The 18,691-nt window shown below is 44.4% G+C and overlaps 1 protein-coding gene across 1 annotated transcript in view; it reads right to left on the bottom strand.

Annotated features, from left to right (window-relative positions):
- Positions 1–18,691, bottom strand: part of LOC138511223 (long-chain-fatty-acid--CoA ligase ACSBG2-like) — a 412,570-nt gene that overhangs the window by 65,808 nt on the left and 328,071 nt on the right. Inside the window, exon 10 of the mRNA XM_069626760.1 lies at positions 8,876–9,093. Coding sequence (XP_069482861.1) covers positions 8,876–9,093 — 218 coding nt within the window. The remainder of the gene's footprint in view (positions 1–8,875; positions 9,094–18,691) is intronic.

Consider the following 18,691-nt stretch of genomic DNA (forward strand, 5'->3'; position numbering starts at 1 on the left):
AGAAACATACAGCTGTTGTTTTAGCTTGTATTAAGGCACCAGTCAAAGAGTTTCCAGAGTGTTAGTGTAGGAGGAGCTGCTGGATGGCTGTTCTTCATGGGGATTAACATTTATAGCCACTCTTTTTAATGACATCACCCTATATAATGCCATCTGAGAGAGACTATCTCTGTTTGAAGCTATTTCTTTGAATCCGCGAACACAGTGTAAACACATCCGCGAACACAGTGTAAACACCTCATAGCGTATGTTTTCTTTTTCCGTGACGTTCTTCTAGGTCCCGTGGGGCATTTTGACTCTTGAGTGAACCAACAGAAGATTTGTCAGGGCCAGTGGACACTATGCTGAGAACACATCCCAAGATGGAAGCTCTGCGCAGCTGGTGTTAGCCTTGCCTTATAACATATACATAGTGCAATCCACAAGAATTGAGAGGTTGGCAAAGTGTAGTCCACCAAGACCATCAAAGGCATCACCACCCAACTTGATATGAGCTCTGAGAGTATCTCATCACTAGAAAAATAACCATTCTTAGACACCTGCATTAGTGATCTGGGAGACAATTCTTCTGCCGCCTCCTGTAGTGCTTTTTGTCTCTACAGTCTTTTTGAACATTTGCAAACTACGCCATTGTAAGGAGTCTTGAACTCTGTGAAGTATTGACAAAATGTCATCCTGAGAACACGTGTCTGTCTGTTCCAATCTGTGCGTATGCAGCTTCTGCCCTGGCAACACGCTTTACTACTTGCATCTTTTCTTACCTTAAGCTTCCTTGTTTATTTATTTATTGATTTACTGGTTATTTGTAAGGTACCGGCTGCAGAAACTCCTTGCACTGCACCCCCAAAGTTAAAGAGAAAGGGAGTAGAAGTCCCATTATTCTTAGCTCCAGGGAGATTCAGAGCGGAGAAGTGCAAATGGTGTGTGCAATGGAGCAAGACGTGCAACAGTGTAGACAACAAGAAGTGCAATAAAGAAATGCAACGTAAAGATCAAAGAATGCGTACATGACAAGATCAAGACTGCTAGCCATAGCTGGCCATAGCAAGCACAGTAATGAGAGAAGTGTTTTCATGATTCTTTTCTGATAAAGCCATTGATTTCTTCCATTCTCAAAGAGAATGGCATCCCAGGCAAGGTGGCCTGCTTTGTCTAAGGATTTCCCAGCAAGACATTGTTTTCCTAAAGTGTCGATAAGGGGATGATGTAGATAGGCCCATGACCCCTGAAAGCTCTGTGTAGGATACAAGGTGTTTTACATTCCATTGGACCGGATCTATGTGATCACTCCGCCGCCTGCAACTGCGATGCCGAAAATGCTGACGGCAGTTACAGCGTAGCGCAGTGATCATATAGATCACTGTGTCCCCTCCCAACCCCCCAACCCCAACACAAACAAACTTACCTTTAGGGACACCACGCAACCAACGACCCCAATTACTGCACCCAGGAAGAGCGTGGGACACCCCTGCAACCCCCGCTCTTCTTGGGTGCAGTAAATGTCACCCTCAGTTTGTGCGCCTCCAAGTCGCAGTGACTGCGGGGGCGCAGAAATGAGGGCAACATTTTTGCACGATACCAATTGGACCTGGGACAGGGAGTCAATGTCAGGCAAGCCGAGCCTGTGCAGTCACTTGGTTGCAGATCCATGACCAGTCGGACTACTTTGATTTGAGTCAACTGCCGTTGGTGGATGCGCTTTTTTGCTTGGTCATAGTAAAGGCAGTTCCAGTAATCTAAGCAGCATAAAATGGCGACTGTGGCAAGTCTCTGTTGTGTTATGTTTAAGGGTTGGATTATGCATCTGAGGTTTTGGAGTTGCAAGTGGGATTTTTGGTAATCTCATGGATCTGCTGCAACAAGAATGAAGGTCAAAGAAAAGAGCAAGATTATTTGCAGACTCCGATCGGGAAGTGGAGGGAATCAAGGAAGAGGGCCAGGTACACAGAAACATAGGAGGGACAGAGGTGTTTAGATACAGACTTAATTATATCATCTATTCCTGGTAATTTGAAATGACGGCAATGCCCAAGTAGGTCGCAGAGAGATTGATGGAGATTTGCTAATCAACAGCTAATGGTTTCAAGTAAGTATTGAAGAGTTTATGGGAGAGAGCAGAGTCTTGAGGGACCACGAGGGTGACGCACCAGCGAGAAATTAACCTATGCACGACTGGGATAGTCTCTTCTAAGAAATTGCAAGATCTTACTGCAGGCAACACTGTCAACACCACAGGAACGTGTCAGGTGATTCAGGTGGGTCTCCAGAGGGTCTTCCCTTAGGTATGGAAGAGCAGTTTCAGTGCCTCTATGGGTGTGAAAACCAGAATGATCATCTGTGACTTTAGCTATTCTCCATTAGTTGAACAGCAGCTGCTTTTTCCACGATCTTAGAGAAAAGGAGATAGTACAGCAAGATCTCTCGGTCAACATGCAATTTTGAGGGTAGTGGTCTATTGTGAGATTCATTTAGTGGCAAAAACAAGGAGAGACTGGGAAGAGGCCCAGACAAAGTCATCCTAGTTGGGTGCTGGAAGTTAATGTCAGATCATGAACACTTCGGCTTCAGGAGTGTTACTGTGCAAGGTGTGGTCACGCAGAAAACCTTTACTTTTGAAGATCAGAGATTGGTGCAATTTTGATGTCAAAGGCATATTTTTTCTCATCATGTTCTTTGGATTTCTAACAATGTGGTTGCAGGTGCCGGAGATGCTTTTTTGTAGGTGCAGCTCATGATCAATTCAGGAGCTCGTTATAACCCTTGGCTTGTATTTAATTGAAGTGATGCTGTCCAGGGTTTTAGAAAGCTCATCTGATAGGAATGGGAGGAAGGCGTGTGTGTCACTGCAGAAATCAATTGGGTTAGTGGAGGAGGGGGCAGATCTGGCTGCCGGGACGTCCCTTTTCATGGAGCCTGTTTTGATGAAGCCCAGATCAGGCCAGAGTAAGCATCATTATGCTGCCCAGTTCCATGACTTGGCAGAGTGTCCACTCAGATGTCTGCTCAGTGAACTCTTGTATTCTAGTGAATAAGGTATAAGTCTCTTCAATGATCTCTATAAAATTGCTGGCACAACTTGCACCATTTTCCAGTTGTAAGACTTACCCTGGGAAAAAGCTGTGTGAATCAAAGACCTCCACCAGGGTCTTTGCCCCCTCAGCCTCTGCGGATCCTATCCCCATCCACTGTGGCGTACCACAAGGCTTGTGCGTCTCTCCAACACTCTACAGCATCTTCACTAAGCTCCTCTTCGATCCGCCTTCACAACTTGGGTGTCACATATACTAACTACGCTGATGACACCCAGGTTCTCATTGCTCTCACGGGGCGCTATGAAGTAGATTGCAACAGAATCAACAAGATCTACCTGGAAATCCAGGCGTGGATGGCAGAACACTGCCTTTGCCTCAATGACGATAAAAACTGAGCTCCTAATCGTCGGATACCAAAATCGCCTTTATAAACTAGATCCCTGATTTGCATCCATCAACATCGATAGTAAAACACAATCAAAGTAGCCAAAGAGATTCAAACTTTAGGAGTCTACCTAGACTCCACTCTGTCCCTCAAGAAGCAGGTAAATGCAACTGCCTCCTCTATGGCTTACACCAACAAACCTATCAACGCATACAAACAATTCCTGTCGCCTAGCGGCTGCATCACACTAGCTAGAGCTCTAGTGTTATCTAAGATCGACTACTGCAACACCCTCTACCTAGGCACTTCTGAAGGGAACCTCAATAAACTACAGGTCCTTAAAAACAACGCTCTTAGAGCCGCACTAAGCATACCGAGATCCACGCACATATCCAGCCTCAGCCAGAATGCCCATTGGCTCCCCATTAGGGACAGAATAGCCCTACGTACCCTGGTCATCACACACAAGTGCCTCTCTAATACTGCCCCCAAATACCTAGCTGTTAAATTTCCTCCCAATCAGCCTAAGGACGGAATCCGCTTTCTGGACATTCAGAGCAAAATTCAAAAACTGGCTCCTAGGCAAGATGTAAATCGCTCACACTTAAACACAAACTGTAACTCTTGGTCTCTCTGCACTTATCCCTACATGTTGTTGTATGCACCCCATGTTAATGCACCTCTGTAATTCCCAGCATGTAATTCTACTGTATCCTGTAGTAATTCCCACCTGGAATTTAGGTAACCCATGTAATATCATCTGCAACCTATGTTACCTTTGTAATATCACATCTGTGCTGTCATGCAATTCTTGTCTGTACAATCTGTAACCAGTTACCCCAGGGTCCGGTGCGCGGTACAAATAAAGAAAGTAAACTAAACTAAACCAATCTCTAATTCTCTCTAAACATTTTCTGTCTTTTAATAGACAAATGACTCCCTTTTACTCTTATCCGGATGCCAAATCATATGAAGGAATAAGAGTGATATCTGGCATTTCGTTTTGACATTTGTTTAACTTGTCTATGATACTTTATCTGACCTTACAACTGCCTTTGTGGAAGACGCGCTATGGTCTGAAGGACACATCAGGAGGGAATTGGCAACCACTGAATTGTTTAGCTGGATTATATTTTTCTTTGACACTTGGCTGATGGCTTGGGATTCTCTTTCGCTGATGCAAGAACTTTGCAGCTGTCCATGCCCTCTCACCGTTCTACCGGGCATGATCGGCAGATGCTACAATGGTGTTACGGTCATAGAAGACAAGATGCCCACCAGGGCGCTTGTCTGAAGTCCTCTTTAGACTTGGCAAATAAGGGGGTGGGCCTGCAGGGAGGATTATTCGTGTGCAGCAGATAGCACTGTGAGGGCTACAAGTATGTGGGTGGGTGTTCACTGACTTACCTCCAGCTGTTAGCAAAACACAGCAGGGATTTCCGGCACCGGTAATAATACCTGCAATTCCCCCATATGGAGTCCTATCCATGGAATGGGGAATGACCGTCGTTGCCAGCATCTGGAATATCCCAGAATTACCGGGATATCAGGTGCCGGTAACGGTAGGTCCATTTCCCGGAATCCCGCCGACTTTACCAGCGGGATACCGGGAAACTCATAATGAGGATCTATATAAGGAATGCTGCCTCTTTTTTTCGATAAAGACACCTCTAGGTTGTCGTTGATTAAAGCTTCTGGCTTCATAATACAGCCCCTCCCAGCCCCTTGCACATGAGGTGGTTGGCAAGGCGACTGCTATACCATAAATCACAGCTTTCCAGGAGTGCCAGACTTGAATTTTTATGGTGAGTTCAGAATCCTTTGCTTCATGAAAAAGTGTCTTACAGTGGGGGCACTTTTCCATTAGAACATGCACCTCTGAATCAGGCCCTGAGTCATAAACATGTCAGTGTAATAAGCTACAGATTGGCCTCACCCAGGAAGCAGAGATTGAACGCATGCATAGTTGCCCTGCTGTTGCATTGCCATTACCTTTGTGTATTAACTGCTTTTGTTTTTAACCAATAGAGATCTTATTTGTGTGGGCAATATACCACGCTTGCGCTGTGTGTTTATTTCTTCATAACAGTGAACTCTATGTACCCCAGCTCATGCTAGTAAGCTTTACTTTGTATGTCACCTAACAAGCCTTTGTTATGCACAGTGTCTGGGAAATGGGGATTTAATGTAGCAAAGCGTTCCACGCTCTGACCTGATGGGAATGGCTAGCCAGCCTACTGGCCAGAGCAAAATGACCCTGGGCAAAAATGACCCACGTCTTCTAAAATCGCTATAAATACATTTAAGTAATTGACCACATTAGGCATACTTGGCTGTCACTTGTCGGAGGACAGACAGAGTATCCCGATTGGGCAAGTGAGTTGCACATTTATCCATCCAACCCCTCATCGTGTATTCCCGGCACGCCACACAATACATACTGGGGTCATTATGAGTATGCTGGTCCAGAAATAAGGTGATTGTAACAAGGTCCTATGGACTCCATGGGAATGGGAACTTACTGCTACACCTCCACCCATAATATCCCGGGATATCGAGCAGAGGAAACGGTATTCCGAGATTGACGGTAAGCCGCTGGTACTACTGGCGGCTTACTGGCAATCTCGTAATGACTCCCCACTGTGAGTGTTTTCCCTTGTACCCGCGTGTCTGTTCAATCAAATGTACAAATGCAAGAAAGCCCGAGCCACCCTCCCCCCACCCACCGATCTGGCCATTAGTACTGCTACCAAAAAATACTGGTGGTAGAGCTAGAACTAGGCAGAGTGGTTACATACAATAGTTTTTAAACCGCAGTATACCATGTGTACAAATGATATGTGCTTAGAATGTACTCTGGGGTGTCTGAAAAAGCTTAAGAGAAGCAAGGATTATCTCGAAGTCCACGGATACCATGCTCCAGCTTTGGAATGCACTTGGCAATGGCTAACAAACCATCACTACACAGAGAGGGGCCTGAGGGACATTTCTCTATTGAGTACACCCTTGATAATGATGGTTATCAGGTATGCTGTGTCCGGGCATCATTGGAAATATCACTAATCATAAGGGTTTGATGTCAACAACATGAAGGATCTATAATGGGACAAGCATTCACATTCAGCACTCAGATGGGCAGGAAGCCATTTGTAAGTCTGAGTTCTTTGGGGAATGTTTGATGCCAACCACACTAAACAGATAGCAACATTATGCAAAATGTGCACCCACTGACTTTGCTGGCATGGATTGGAAAGAGGGAGTTGTTTTCATCTCCTTGGGGACCTGGCCCATGTAAAAGAGGGCTTCTCTTTTGCCTGTGTGTGTGATGTATAGTAACAAATCTTGTTCATGGTTTATCAGTAATTGAGTGTAGGATCAGGGAGACATTTCTCCCGTAATTCCTGTTTAGTAAGTGAACTACAACTTTAAACATTTTTGAGATGCCCAAACATGAGAGAATAACTCAAACCTGGGTAACATCTCTGAGGTGGCACCCCCCAAGCAAAGTTTGTGGGAACTAAAATCAAAGTATTGTTATCCATTGTGGGAGGATCCCACAGAGGGATTGGCTTTGTTGGCTCAGCTACTTCTACAGACTACTTCTCATCCTATGGGCACCTTACATTAAACCCACAGTGCTTCATAGCTCATTGTTTTGGGAACTCTGATCTCGCAGTGGAAATGGTATGGGAGTTAAGCAGAAAGAGGAGGGAAATTAGCACAATCCGACTGGTGATCAATTTGCTGGATTAGCCTGGCAACATCAGGCATGGCATGTGTGGTCTACCTACCACTAAGTCCTCATCTAGTCCCTCTCTGTCTGAGGTAGCGTAGCAGTATTGCTGTCTAGGGCGTACGAGTCAGCATACAGCACAGCTTCACCGTGGCCTTCTTCAGCCTTTCGGGGGATCTATCAGCTGTTGGCTGCACTGTTGTTGTGGCACAATCAGGAATTTCTCCCAAATTATAACCTTGGCGGTGCAAGGAGAAAGTGCCAGATTGACCTCCTCATTATCCGTAGCAGCTGGAAAACACTGAGGGCCTGATTAATGGAACGTTTTCATATGGGCTTGCACCATTATAAAACACTTCCATGAATCAGACCCTGAGTGTCTCCATGCCTTCCTTCTGAGAAGCAAGACAAATGAGCTGTTCTCTTTCGGTGACATATTTGGACAGCTGCTCTTTGTGATCTAGTCTTGTTGTAGGGAATATCACTATTAATTTGTCTCCTAGTTCTGTACTGCCAAATACTCCTTCCAAGGCATCCACAGATTCTTTTGCAATGACCCGCCATCTATTCTCATGGTTTAATGTCCAATCAGCCCAATACTGACAATCATTTTCCCCTTTCCAGATAAGCGGTTCTCCCAAATAGTTCTCAATGTGGCATAAGGCGCGTTATAAATGCCATATCATATCATATCATAATGTCCATGGTCTGGTCGCAAGTTGAGTGCTGTGTCCACAGCCCAAACCACAGAAGAAGCCCTGGCTGTGAAAATCCTTTTCACAGGCTTTAGGGTAATTATGTGGCAATCCTGGTGTGATTCCAGCCCACTCATCTGCTGGAAGTGTGCGTAAGATCTCTACTGGGTACCCCACTTGAACTTAGTGACAAAGTCATTATGCCAACTCATGTGTGCCATTGCACAACATAACATGATAGTTAACTTGACTTAGAATACACTCTTCACCTTCCTTCAAACTGCCTCTAATGGTGCCTTAAGCAGAGGAATAACAATGTTGAGCGCATTTAGTGACACTTTAGATACACACATATCTCTGTAATGAGCATTTAGCTTGCTGAGCTATCTTTCCATCTAAGTGCATATTGTAAAGACATGTGAATCGAGCCACTTATGTGGTCATAGCAGTAGGATAGCATGTACTATTGTATAACAAATCTATAATTCAGGCCGAGCTTCACGTACTTCCAACATCCTGATTGATCTAAGACGTGTGGTTTTAAGATGGTGACTGCTGCACCTCCGTGATCCACAAATTCTGAAATTGGGAAGGAAATCAACCTATCCCCTTCATTGATCGCTTGACGTAAGGCCAACCTTTTGTGCAGGAATTCATCTGTGGTTCGAAGACGGTTCCTTTAGCGTCTATGTTGGTTTCTATCTTCATCCGAGGTTCCAGATGGGCAAAGGTATGCTTGAGCTAATTAGGTTTAATGATATTGTGATGTATGCAGATTTTAGATAATGCCTTAATATGTTGCTCACATTGATGTGTAGACTCATCCTGAAGAGGTAGGGGGAAATAAGCTGTGTTGTCTTGGTAAAATAAAGTAATTTTGTTCAATCAATGCTAAGGTTTCATGTGGATGGTACTCTTTGGCTCTTCGGAACAACTTCCTAATTGATACCATGTTTTAAACGCGTACGAGTGACCACAGGCCCATATAAATTTGTTCATTAATGGCATTGATAATGGATATATACTTCACCTTTAATTCTCCCAGTGAGATACATAAATCCATCATGGTCCAATTTTCCAAGATCCCCAGTATGAAACCATCCATCCTCATCAAAGACCTTCTTAGTTATCGCTGCCATATTTAAGTAGCCCATGAAGATATTTCTCCCCCAGAAGCAGGTTTCGCCAATGCCATCTTCATCGGGCCTATAAATCCGTGTCTTGCATCCGGGGATTGCTTTACCACAGCTGAAAAGAAGTGACATAGAAGTCATTGGGCAACTCTGAAACTAATGCCCAGTCCACTGTACATAATCCATATTTTATTTAAATGAGTATTATTTAGCCAGAGGTGTTCACAATACAGAGAAATATGAAACAATAGGAAAACCAGGCCAAAACGAAATGAGAAACCCTTGAAAAATGAACAAAATGGCATTCGGAATTCACTGGATAGTTAGAGATCAGTTTACATGTGCAGTAGAATGAATAAAACAAGAATGTGTGTAGCTGGGCTAAAGAGGCAATAAAGCTTACAAGCTACAAGGCAAAGTACTAAACAACATGAATGCAGGTGAGAAAATTCACTTTGGGAAGGAAAGGAGTGCAGCAAAAATGACACATGGCAGAATTGCAATTACACATCTAAGGAAATGGGCTAAACAGTCAAAATCGGAAATGGGTTTTCTGATGAGGTACAAAGGAACAAAACAGGTATGATACTGAAGGGTATGGGTTACTCTTATGGGGTGATAGTATGAGTTTCTTAATAGGACAGGAACATCGGATTTTAGAATGGAAACCATTTCATGGGCAAACTCGGTTTTGTTAGCAAAATGATTCATTTTATTGAGACTATAGTTTAGTGCCTAGACTAGTAAAGAAAGACACTGCATGCAAGGAGGTTAAATTGCAATGTTAACCTATTTGCGCTGCGTTCATCCTTATGGGAAATTTATTTATTTATTTAAAAATGGTACTACAGACTTACACAAAGGACTGAAATGATTTGAAAAGAATTACGCTAACACATGGAGACTAACACTGATTCTTCTAAGGACAGGATGCTAACAATTTGGAAAGTTACTAGGGTACTTATAAGATTTTTATAGTGTTCAGACAGAATCCAAGGCAATAGAGTGGGGTATGCAGTTTCTTGTACTGGGGAGGGTGATACTGACAAAGTGCATTTGAGTTGGGTAATTGGACAGCCAGCCGCATCTCTGGACAGTGGGACAAGGGTCTGGTCAATGGGCTCCTTTAAGGGAAGAAGGGGCAAAGACAGGTCTGGTCACTGGATTCTCCAAAAGGGATCAGCAGCCTTTCCTCCTTTCTCCCTGAATTATTGGGATTTTTGTAGGGTTTAGTTATGGATAGGTGATTCTGCCTGGATAGGAGGTTCTGGATAGGTGGTTCTGCCTGGATTTGGTGGTTGGAGTCTTGCAGGGTGAATTTTGAATGTTGAAAAATAGATCTCCCTATGCCTCCCTCTTATATAAGCAGGATGACATCAGAGAATTTTTACTATGTGGGCGGAAGTAACCTGAACATAACTCTTGGATGGGATAGGTCAGGCCATTCTTGTCGCAACTTCCCTCTGAGCTGATTGGACTGAAGGAATTGGCTTCAGTTCAAGTGTGTGTGTTTTATGATGCCCTTTGTTCCACAAGCCAAGTTTTTCACAAAACGAGTTATGGAATACAACTTCATATTTTCTATAGTCACCAATATACAAATCAGATAGGCAAATCCCATATTTCACAAAGAATATGCCATTTCAAATGCCAAGTCTGTGCGATGCTGCTTTGCCCTTCAGGCAAAAATTCACTGTTTTCCAGGGACATAAAACACCTACAATTTTGCAACTGTTTCCATATATACATATTAGTATTGGGCATATTTTCCTCAAGTTTCATGTCTGCACCATTAACATTTCGAACCGAAATGTAATTTTTCTGCCATTCCAGTTCACCAGGGGCTATAAAGACACACCCAGTCTCATTCTGTGTATCTAAAAATCTCATAAAAATTGTTATAATTTGGCATTACTGCTTATTCAGAGCATTGAAATAAATGTCTTAATGTAAAAAGTATTTGAAATCAAATGGGCTGGATTTGTCCCCAAAGGCAGTCCTTCAAATTTCCACAGCCAGCCTGCCTGCTCTCTGTCAGTTCATAGCACCCTTTGATCCTGCGCAGTTGAAGCTGAGGAGAGGTGTCAAAGGAATTTGCTCTTCTGTGACAGGGCTAGTTCCCCTTAGTCTACTGTTCAGAAATGCTGTCAGTCTGACGAGGTTGCGAGTTTCCACACCTTGGTCCTTTCACATTTGTAAAGGGGCTTCCTTTCTCAAGGGGATGGGTACCTTCAAAGGACCTGCCTTGCCAAACAGGTTCTGCTGTTCTCAAACATTTTTTTTCTTTTTCTCTCTTTCTTCCACAGAACCCAAGTCTTTTTGTAAATAAATATAATATACATTTAAACCACGCCAGTCCCACACATATATACTGTTTTCGTGCAAGTATTTGGGATGATTTCACATATAGCTTTCAATGTGTCATTTCACTGAACATGCACCCCCCTCAACCTCACCATGTGCAAAGCATGTTCATTGTCAAGCACCAAGACGGCCCACATTTCATTTTTCACTCAACTTTAGCTATGGTTGAGAAGCAGTGGAGATGAAGTTTGACATAGATCAGCACACTCTGAATCCCATTTTATCTAGTTCAAGTATAGCTGGGAGGATCCCTTAGGACCTGTTTCCCTAGAGAAAGACTCAAGTTCATATTATGAATCTACAAAATGGTATATCACATGATTTTACTGCTCCCTCTAAGCAGGAATTGGGGTATCCAAGTTCAAGCTCTTTACTGATGCACACCGATGCACAACCTTACTTCTGCAGGACCTTACTTAGGGTAAGCTCATAAATGTGCTCTCTAATCACTTTGAAGAATGTGAATACTATGGCAATATTACAATTGATCCCCCTGAATGTGGATACATTGGGCCTCATCACGAGTTCGGCTGTAGCCCTTAAATGCGTTGCTAACGTTATTAATGCCACATTTAAGGGCTGGCCCTATCACGGGTTGGAGGCTAAATGGGATGTTTTATCTCCAGGTTTTTTTCTGGAGGTGAAAATCCCTAAGGGCCTGTTCATGAGTTGGGCGGTAGCCCTTAAATGCGGCAGTAACGGTGTTACAATGGACCCAATGGGGAATGGGGACTTAAAGCACCCAACCCGTGATCCGGCGTTAATACTGCCGGACGGGTAGGCGTTAATGCTAATAAAGTTGGACGATATCCCAGCCAGGATACCGCCCAACTCGTGATCCAATGGACCCGATGGGGAATGGGGATTTTCTGTTAACGCCCAACCTGTGATCCGGCGGTAATACCACCAGACAGGTTGGCGCTAACGCCATTGGCTTCCTGTTTGTGGGCGGACCCACCAACTGCTTCCTGCTTCCTGCTACCTGCTTCCTGCTACCTTAAAAACCCCTCTGTGCTGCAGAGCGGGCGTGGAGTAACAGAGAGTAACAGTCTTGCAGTGGACTATCAGAGTCTCTCTCTTGCTCCTTTGCTCCATTGGCTTCCTGTTTGTGGGCGGACCCACCAACTGCTTCCTGCTTCCTGCTACCTTAAAAACCGCTCCGTGCCATGGAGTGGCTGCGGAGTAACGGAGAGTGACAGTCCTGCAGTGGACTATCACAGTCTCTCCCTTGTTCGTTTGCTCCACGTTACTCCGTGCCATGGAGTGGCTGCGGAGTAACGGAGAGTGACAGTCCTGCAGTGGACTATCACAGTCTCTCCCTTGTTCGTTTGCTCCATTGGCTTCCTGTTTGTGGGCGGAACCACCAACTGCTTCCTGCTATCTTAAAAACCCCTCCGTGCTGCAGAGCAGCCGCGGAGTCACGGAGAGTAACAGTCCTGCAGTCCTGCTGAGGGCTGAGGACTGAGGGCTGCGACCTGCTTCTTTCTACCTCCGTGCCAGCTATGTTCGGAATGCCGGAAGAAGGCCGCCTGTTGCGGAGCGCCCGTAGGCGTGACGCCTTTCGAGACTTTATTCTCTCCCTCGCCCTGTGGGCTGTCTTCTGCCTACCTTCTCCCAGGCTCCAGGAGCCACAACATTCAGGAGCTGGGTAATGTTAGCACAGAAGCCACTGAGGTAATAAACACATCAGACTCTGCTCCCGCAGTGACCTCCCTATTGGGACTTGCTTTATCACCTCCTTCTGATTCAACATCGCCCATCCCTTCCCACTTATATGGGCCTCTTGATCACACGGGCCCCAGTCCCAGTAATATCACTGGTGCGAATTCAGACTGACCATCCCTGGCCCCCTTGCCCCCCTTGCACCCACCAAACTACTGGACGCTGTGTGTTTCTCTTGGCACTATTAAGGCTCAAATCCATGTCCTCCTGCCGATAACCAATCTGTGCTAAATTAATTGTACTTACCGCGTGATGGCGGCAGGGGGGTGGCCCAGGTGGTGGCGGGCCCGGCCTTCCCTGCCGTTGCTTGCCTTGAACTTCCGCCTGGTTCTCCGCCGGGATCCCTGGCTGGTCCGCCTGGCTTGCACGGCCGGCAGGCTGGTGTGGGCGGTGCTTCCATGGAGGGCGGCGCGGAGCCGTTGGAGGAGCCGATGGAGGAGACCCATGTTGAGGGGAGTCTGAGGGGGCATGTTGACCCAGGGGCGCCGGATGGAGGGGGAGCCCTCCCCCTGCCACCCTCTGGGCTCCCTAGCCCCAGCCCCAGCCTTGCCAACCGAACACGCCAGCGGCAAAACGAAGGATGCAACTCTGGGTGTTTTCGCCTGCGGCCATTCAGAGGGAAGAGTGGCTAGGTGGCCATCGAGGAAACCACGCCCCAAACCTCTGAGAGGGGCGTTCTCAGGGACGTCAGTCCACGGAACAAAGCAAACCACAAACATTCTCCGTTCACGATGCAGATGGCACCCTTACCAATAAAAACTCCTTAAAAAAATCCTTAAGTAAACCCAAAACCAGTGCCCCAAAAACACTAAAGCGAGTTTATAGGAAAATCAAAGGACACCACCCATTATTATCTACTGATTTAAAACATTTCTTTCTGAAACAAAGACTGCCGGGCCTGGATCAAACAGGCACTTCTCCTTATGACCTCTCTGACGCGGAGCTCCTGGAGGGTGCCTCAAACGCTATGAAAGACGTGGTCTTTTTTCCCTCTAAAGTACCACCACCAGCAGATCAGGAAGCTCCTGGTTCTGTCATCCCAACGGAGAAAATTACCGCCTCACATGGTCCCGACAAGGAAGTGACAAGCAAAACGATCTTAACCAAAAAAAAAAATAGACATGCAACCAAAAGTCGCAGACCGCCCGCACTCATATACACCATCAGATGAGAGAGATCCTACGTTACCTCATTCACATCAGATCCCACCGGAGTCGGCTGCACCGACTGTCCTAGTCCGGAGCCCTGAACTTTTGTTTCCCATCAGGCCAATTGCGCCAAGGGTAGAGGCACACGTACCCCAGGCGAGGGTGACAGATCTACCTATTAACTCCTCGGACGGCTTCGAGAGACCAACGTCACCCATTGAAAAGAGGAGGAGCAGCCATCGACACTCCTTTTTGCTCATATTGCCTAACTTAGAAAGAGGCGAGTCGACATCCACCACTCCACGCCGGCCCGAGAGGAGTCGTGAGAGCATCTCGGACCAAAAGCCTTGTACCACCACCCAACAAGATTTGATGCACTTAAATCTACGTAGGGCTCGGAAAACCAAAAGGCCACCTCGAACCACAGGTCTAAACCAAGCGTAGGGGAGAACAGTGAATATATGGAACCACTAAAGGAGTGGCCGAACTGTGTTTTCTCACACCACTGGAAGCGATCCATAGACCCTCCTACTGGTATCAACCATGGCAAATCCAGCAGCCAGAGACCCCACTCCTCCAACACTGGCTCAGGGAGTCCTATCCACGCCAGACGACTGCCTGGGGACAACCGCAATCCTCGCAAGGATACATACCAGCGAATCGACTTGAGAAGAAACAGGTCTTTTAAACTGGAACCGAAGCCCTACGGCAAAAGAAAACTTGGAGGATCCTCCTTCTCTCACCAAGCCCCGAAAGCTGGAACGACCTTCCAAAGTACATATGTAACACAAGAAACCACCTATCATTCAGGAAATTACTCAAAACCTGGCTCTTCACGTCATAACTAGAAAGACTGGCCACAGGGGCACCGACATAACAAAAAAACAAAACAAAAAATCAATTAATGTAGAGCGACCGCTATACACACCGATCAATCACTGGGAAAAGCTAAGGTAAACATCCCACAACATACTAAAAGGTCCAAACGGGAGACAGCCGCAATACGACCAAAGACAGTTAACATAGCAAACTAAGACAGAAAGACTGGAACGAATCATCAAGAGGACCATGACCTTAACTATTACCTTCCCCAACAGCCCTAAGGACAAAATACAGAGGGGGTAAGGAAGCACTGCACCACGGGCCCCAATGCAATGGGTGAGAAACAGAATGTTTCATCACTTCACACTGTCCACCAATACAAAGCAGGAAGCACAACGCCCCACCACACAAAACTACAACTAAACAATAGTCCCAAGGATGTTCACCCCACGGAAACCAGTCAGGATAGAAGGATACGAGCGTCTGAATACACAGGCTCACCAATACGGATCCAGCAGGACAACACACCAACACGACTCCGACCCTGAACCATTCAAAGCCTTAACCGACCAGGGTCACACTAGATAACCTGAGAATAGTTATTACCCACCCAGTCCCACACTGGAAGATTAGGTTCAGATGCACCTACCAATCCAAACTATACTCAATAGGATACAGTTGGATCAGCGCAACATTACCAAAGCGAGTCTGCCCACGAGGAACCCGCAACACCCCAATCCACAGGTATACAACTGTAATGGAACCATAAGCACCTGAATCAGGATGCAGACCCCACTAACCCAAACCTCAATCTTCTACATACTTTTATTTTATTTTTAATTTAAACTGTTTTGTTTGGTTTACAAACTTTTCATTTAATAATTCTCATTCAATTTAATAAAATGCAATTATACTCATAAAAAAACAGTTTCTCTTTTTTCTTTCTCTTATTTAAGTTTCCTTTGTAATGTGTATCCAGAATTTCATTACTGTAATGATGAGCCATTTGTCGTTTCCTTGTAGTAGGTGTGCCCATCGCTCTTCGGTTGTCATTGTTTTCTTCGAGATCTTGAAAAAGTCTCTATACAATTCTCTTTTCTCTTTCAATGCTGGGCAAATCATAGTCTGGTGGTATAAGGTTTCTCTTTCATCCTGGTTTCCACAAAATCTACATGCAGGAGATATATTAGGTGGTTTATTTATCATTGCTAGGTAGTCTCTAGTTGGTAAAATGTTTAGTCGAAACTGCAAAATAGATCATGGATCTTAGTGTTTGGAAATTGAGTTAGGTATTCAGGTAGCATATTAAGTGCTCTTACTTCATTTCCACCTTTAAGATGGCGTTTAAAGGTTTTTTGGAGATCGATCGTTTTAATCCAGTCATTATTTTTTAGTTTTCGTTTCGCATGCTGCGGTCGATTGATCAGCGTTTCTTCTGTGATTTCTTCTATCTGCATTTTCGTTTTTATTTCTGCAGTCCATTTTGTAAAAGCTGAGACTTGCATGGCTTGTTCTTTTTCTTTTAGTATTTCTAATGAAGGAATCTTATCCTCTGATATGATTTTTCTGTATAAATCCATCTGTTTCCATAGCACTATGGATTGCAAGGATTGAAGACCCAATTCAAATCTGATTCTTTCTATGGGAAATGATTTCGGTAGGGCTAATGTTTTCCTCCAATATATTCCTTCCAAATAGGCCCATCTGATTATTTGCTGGTTGACTAGGGTTTCACTCGCATGAGTTAATATCGATGTTACCTTTTGTTTGTATAGTAAGATGGTTGCTTTGTCTCAATAGGTTCCATATTTCAAATGGAAGATTCGGCCTTGTCTCGCCAAGGATCTGGCTTTCTCTTCAATATATTTGTGCCATTCTTTTTCGTTCTTCGAAGGGTTGATCAAGGCACCCAGGTATTTAATCGTCTTTGTTGGCTTTATTTCTTGCCCTTCTACGATTAGTTTCCTGTCTTGTTGAGTTTTTATTTTCTGTGTTGACAGTTTATCACTTTTGTTTTGCAAGTATTGATTTGTAATTCATTCTTTATCATATATTATTGTGCTTTGTTCAGTGTTTGTTGTAATCCTTTCATGGTTTTATCCAGAATGATGATGTCGTCAGCATATATTAATGTTTGAATTATTTCACTGTTGATTTTGGATGGGTTTGCTTTGTTGTTTAGTATTTGTTCTTCAAAGTCGTTGGTATACAAATTATATAGACATGCTGCCAAAGGGCAACCTTGCTTCAGCCCATTCCAGGTGGGGATGGATTCTGTAACTGTCCCGTTCGCTGTTATTCGCACTCGCAACGATTTATTTGCATACAGTTTTTTTATTGGATTTAGAATCTGCGAAGGACAACCCCATGCCTTTAGTTTGTTCCATAGTTTGTTTCTATTAACGGAGTCAAATGCCATCTTTAGATCTCTGTAGAGAGCATAGATTTGTTGCTTACTGGTGAATGCTTCTGTTTTTAAGATGTTCAGTAACAGAAGATTTACATTGGTTCCAATCTTAGTTACAAAGCCGGTTTGTCTTTTCGTTTGTCTCCCATTATTCGCTGCCCAATTATTGAGTTTTTTTTTTAGAGATAACCTGCAAAAATCTTTCCCAACGGGTCTAAAAGGGCTATTGGTCTATAGTTACCTGGGTTTTTTCTATCACCTGCTTTGAATATCGGAATCAAGATGGCAGTTGTCCATGTAAGAGGAATCTCTTTGGTCTTTTGAATGGTTTGGGGTAGATGAATCAAGAATTTAGCCCATATTTCTGGAGCTTCCTTGAGCATTGAATTAGAGAGGCCGTCTGGGCCTGGGGCTCTAGATCAGTTTAGAGCCTTTATGGTGTTTATTATACTTTCTTCATCCCAATTAAGGTTCCACAGTGACACGTCTTTTCCGGTATCTTTGCTCAAGTTCTGTTCTTTGTTTTTATACAATTCTGTATAGTGCTTGACCCATATGTTGGCCTCTACTTCTTGGATCAATGTCAGTTATTCCCACTGAAATGAAATATTTTGTTAAATAAGCAAATTGTCAGTTATTCCCACTCGACAAGTGTTTCCCCATTTAAGATCTCAATGGTTCATCAGGAGAGAGAATTATTCCCTTTAATTTCTTGAGTAACAATTTGAAGTGCTTTGAGTTTATCCAGTTTTGTTTATCCTAATATTTTTCAGTAATATAGCAGTGCTGCTTACAAATGCTAGTTTTTCCAACTTGTTTCTGGTAATTTATTGTAGATAATCTTGTTTAGTTTCTGAATCCAAATGGGATCTGCAAACGTCCTTGTGGCCTTGATAAGCCGAAGAGAGCTGCCGGCTGGCTGTAGACCTGACACCCAAAATGTTTTTCGCTCCTGTTGTACTGCTGGATTTATGTGCAGAGATGTATTATCATACTTCAGCAGGGCCTTCTCTCTGGCCAGATGGATAATGGCATTCCTGTCGCAGTAGTTCCCTATGACTGCTCTGGGTAGGGCTCCAGGTTTGGGCGTTACAGTAGGTGTTCTATGGGCTCGCTCCACAACGAAACATTGGAGAGAACTGTTGGGCCCCCAGTAGTTCCTTCAACAAGTCTTCAACAGCTGTTTCCATGGGGCTGTGTCCAAAGTTTCTCAGGAAGGCCCAGTATATGTATGTATTACTGGTAACTGT

Source organism: Ambystoma mexicanum, chromosome 6p (genome assembly GCF_040938575.1).
Source record: "Ambystoma mexicanum isolate Mex_15411 chromosome 6p, UKY_AmexF1_1, whole genome shotgun sequence".
NCBI classification, from domain to species: Eukaryota; Metazoa; Chordata; class Amphibia; order Caudata; family Ambystomatidae; genus Ambystoma; species Ambystoma mexicanum.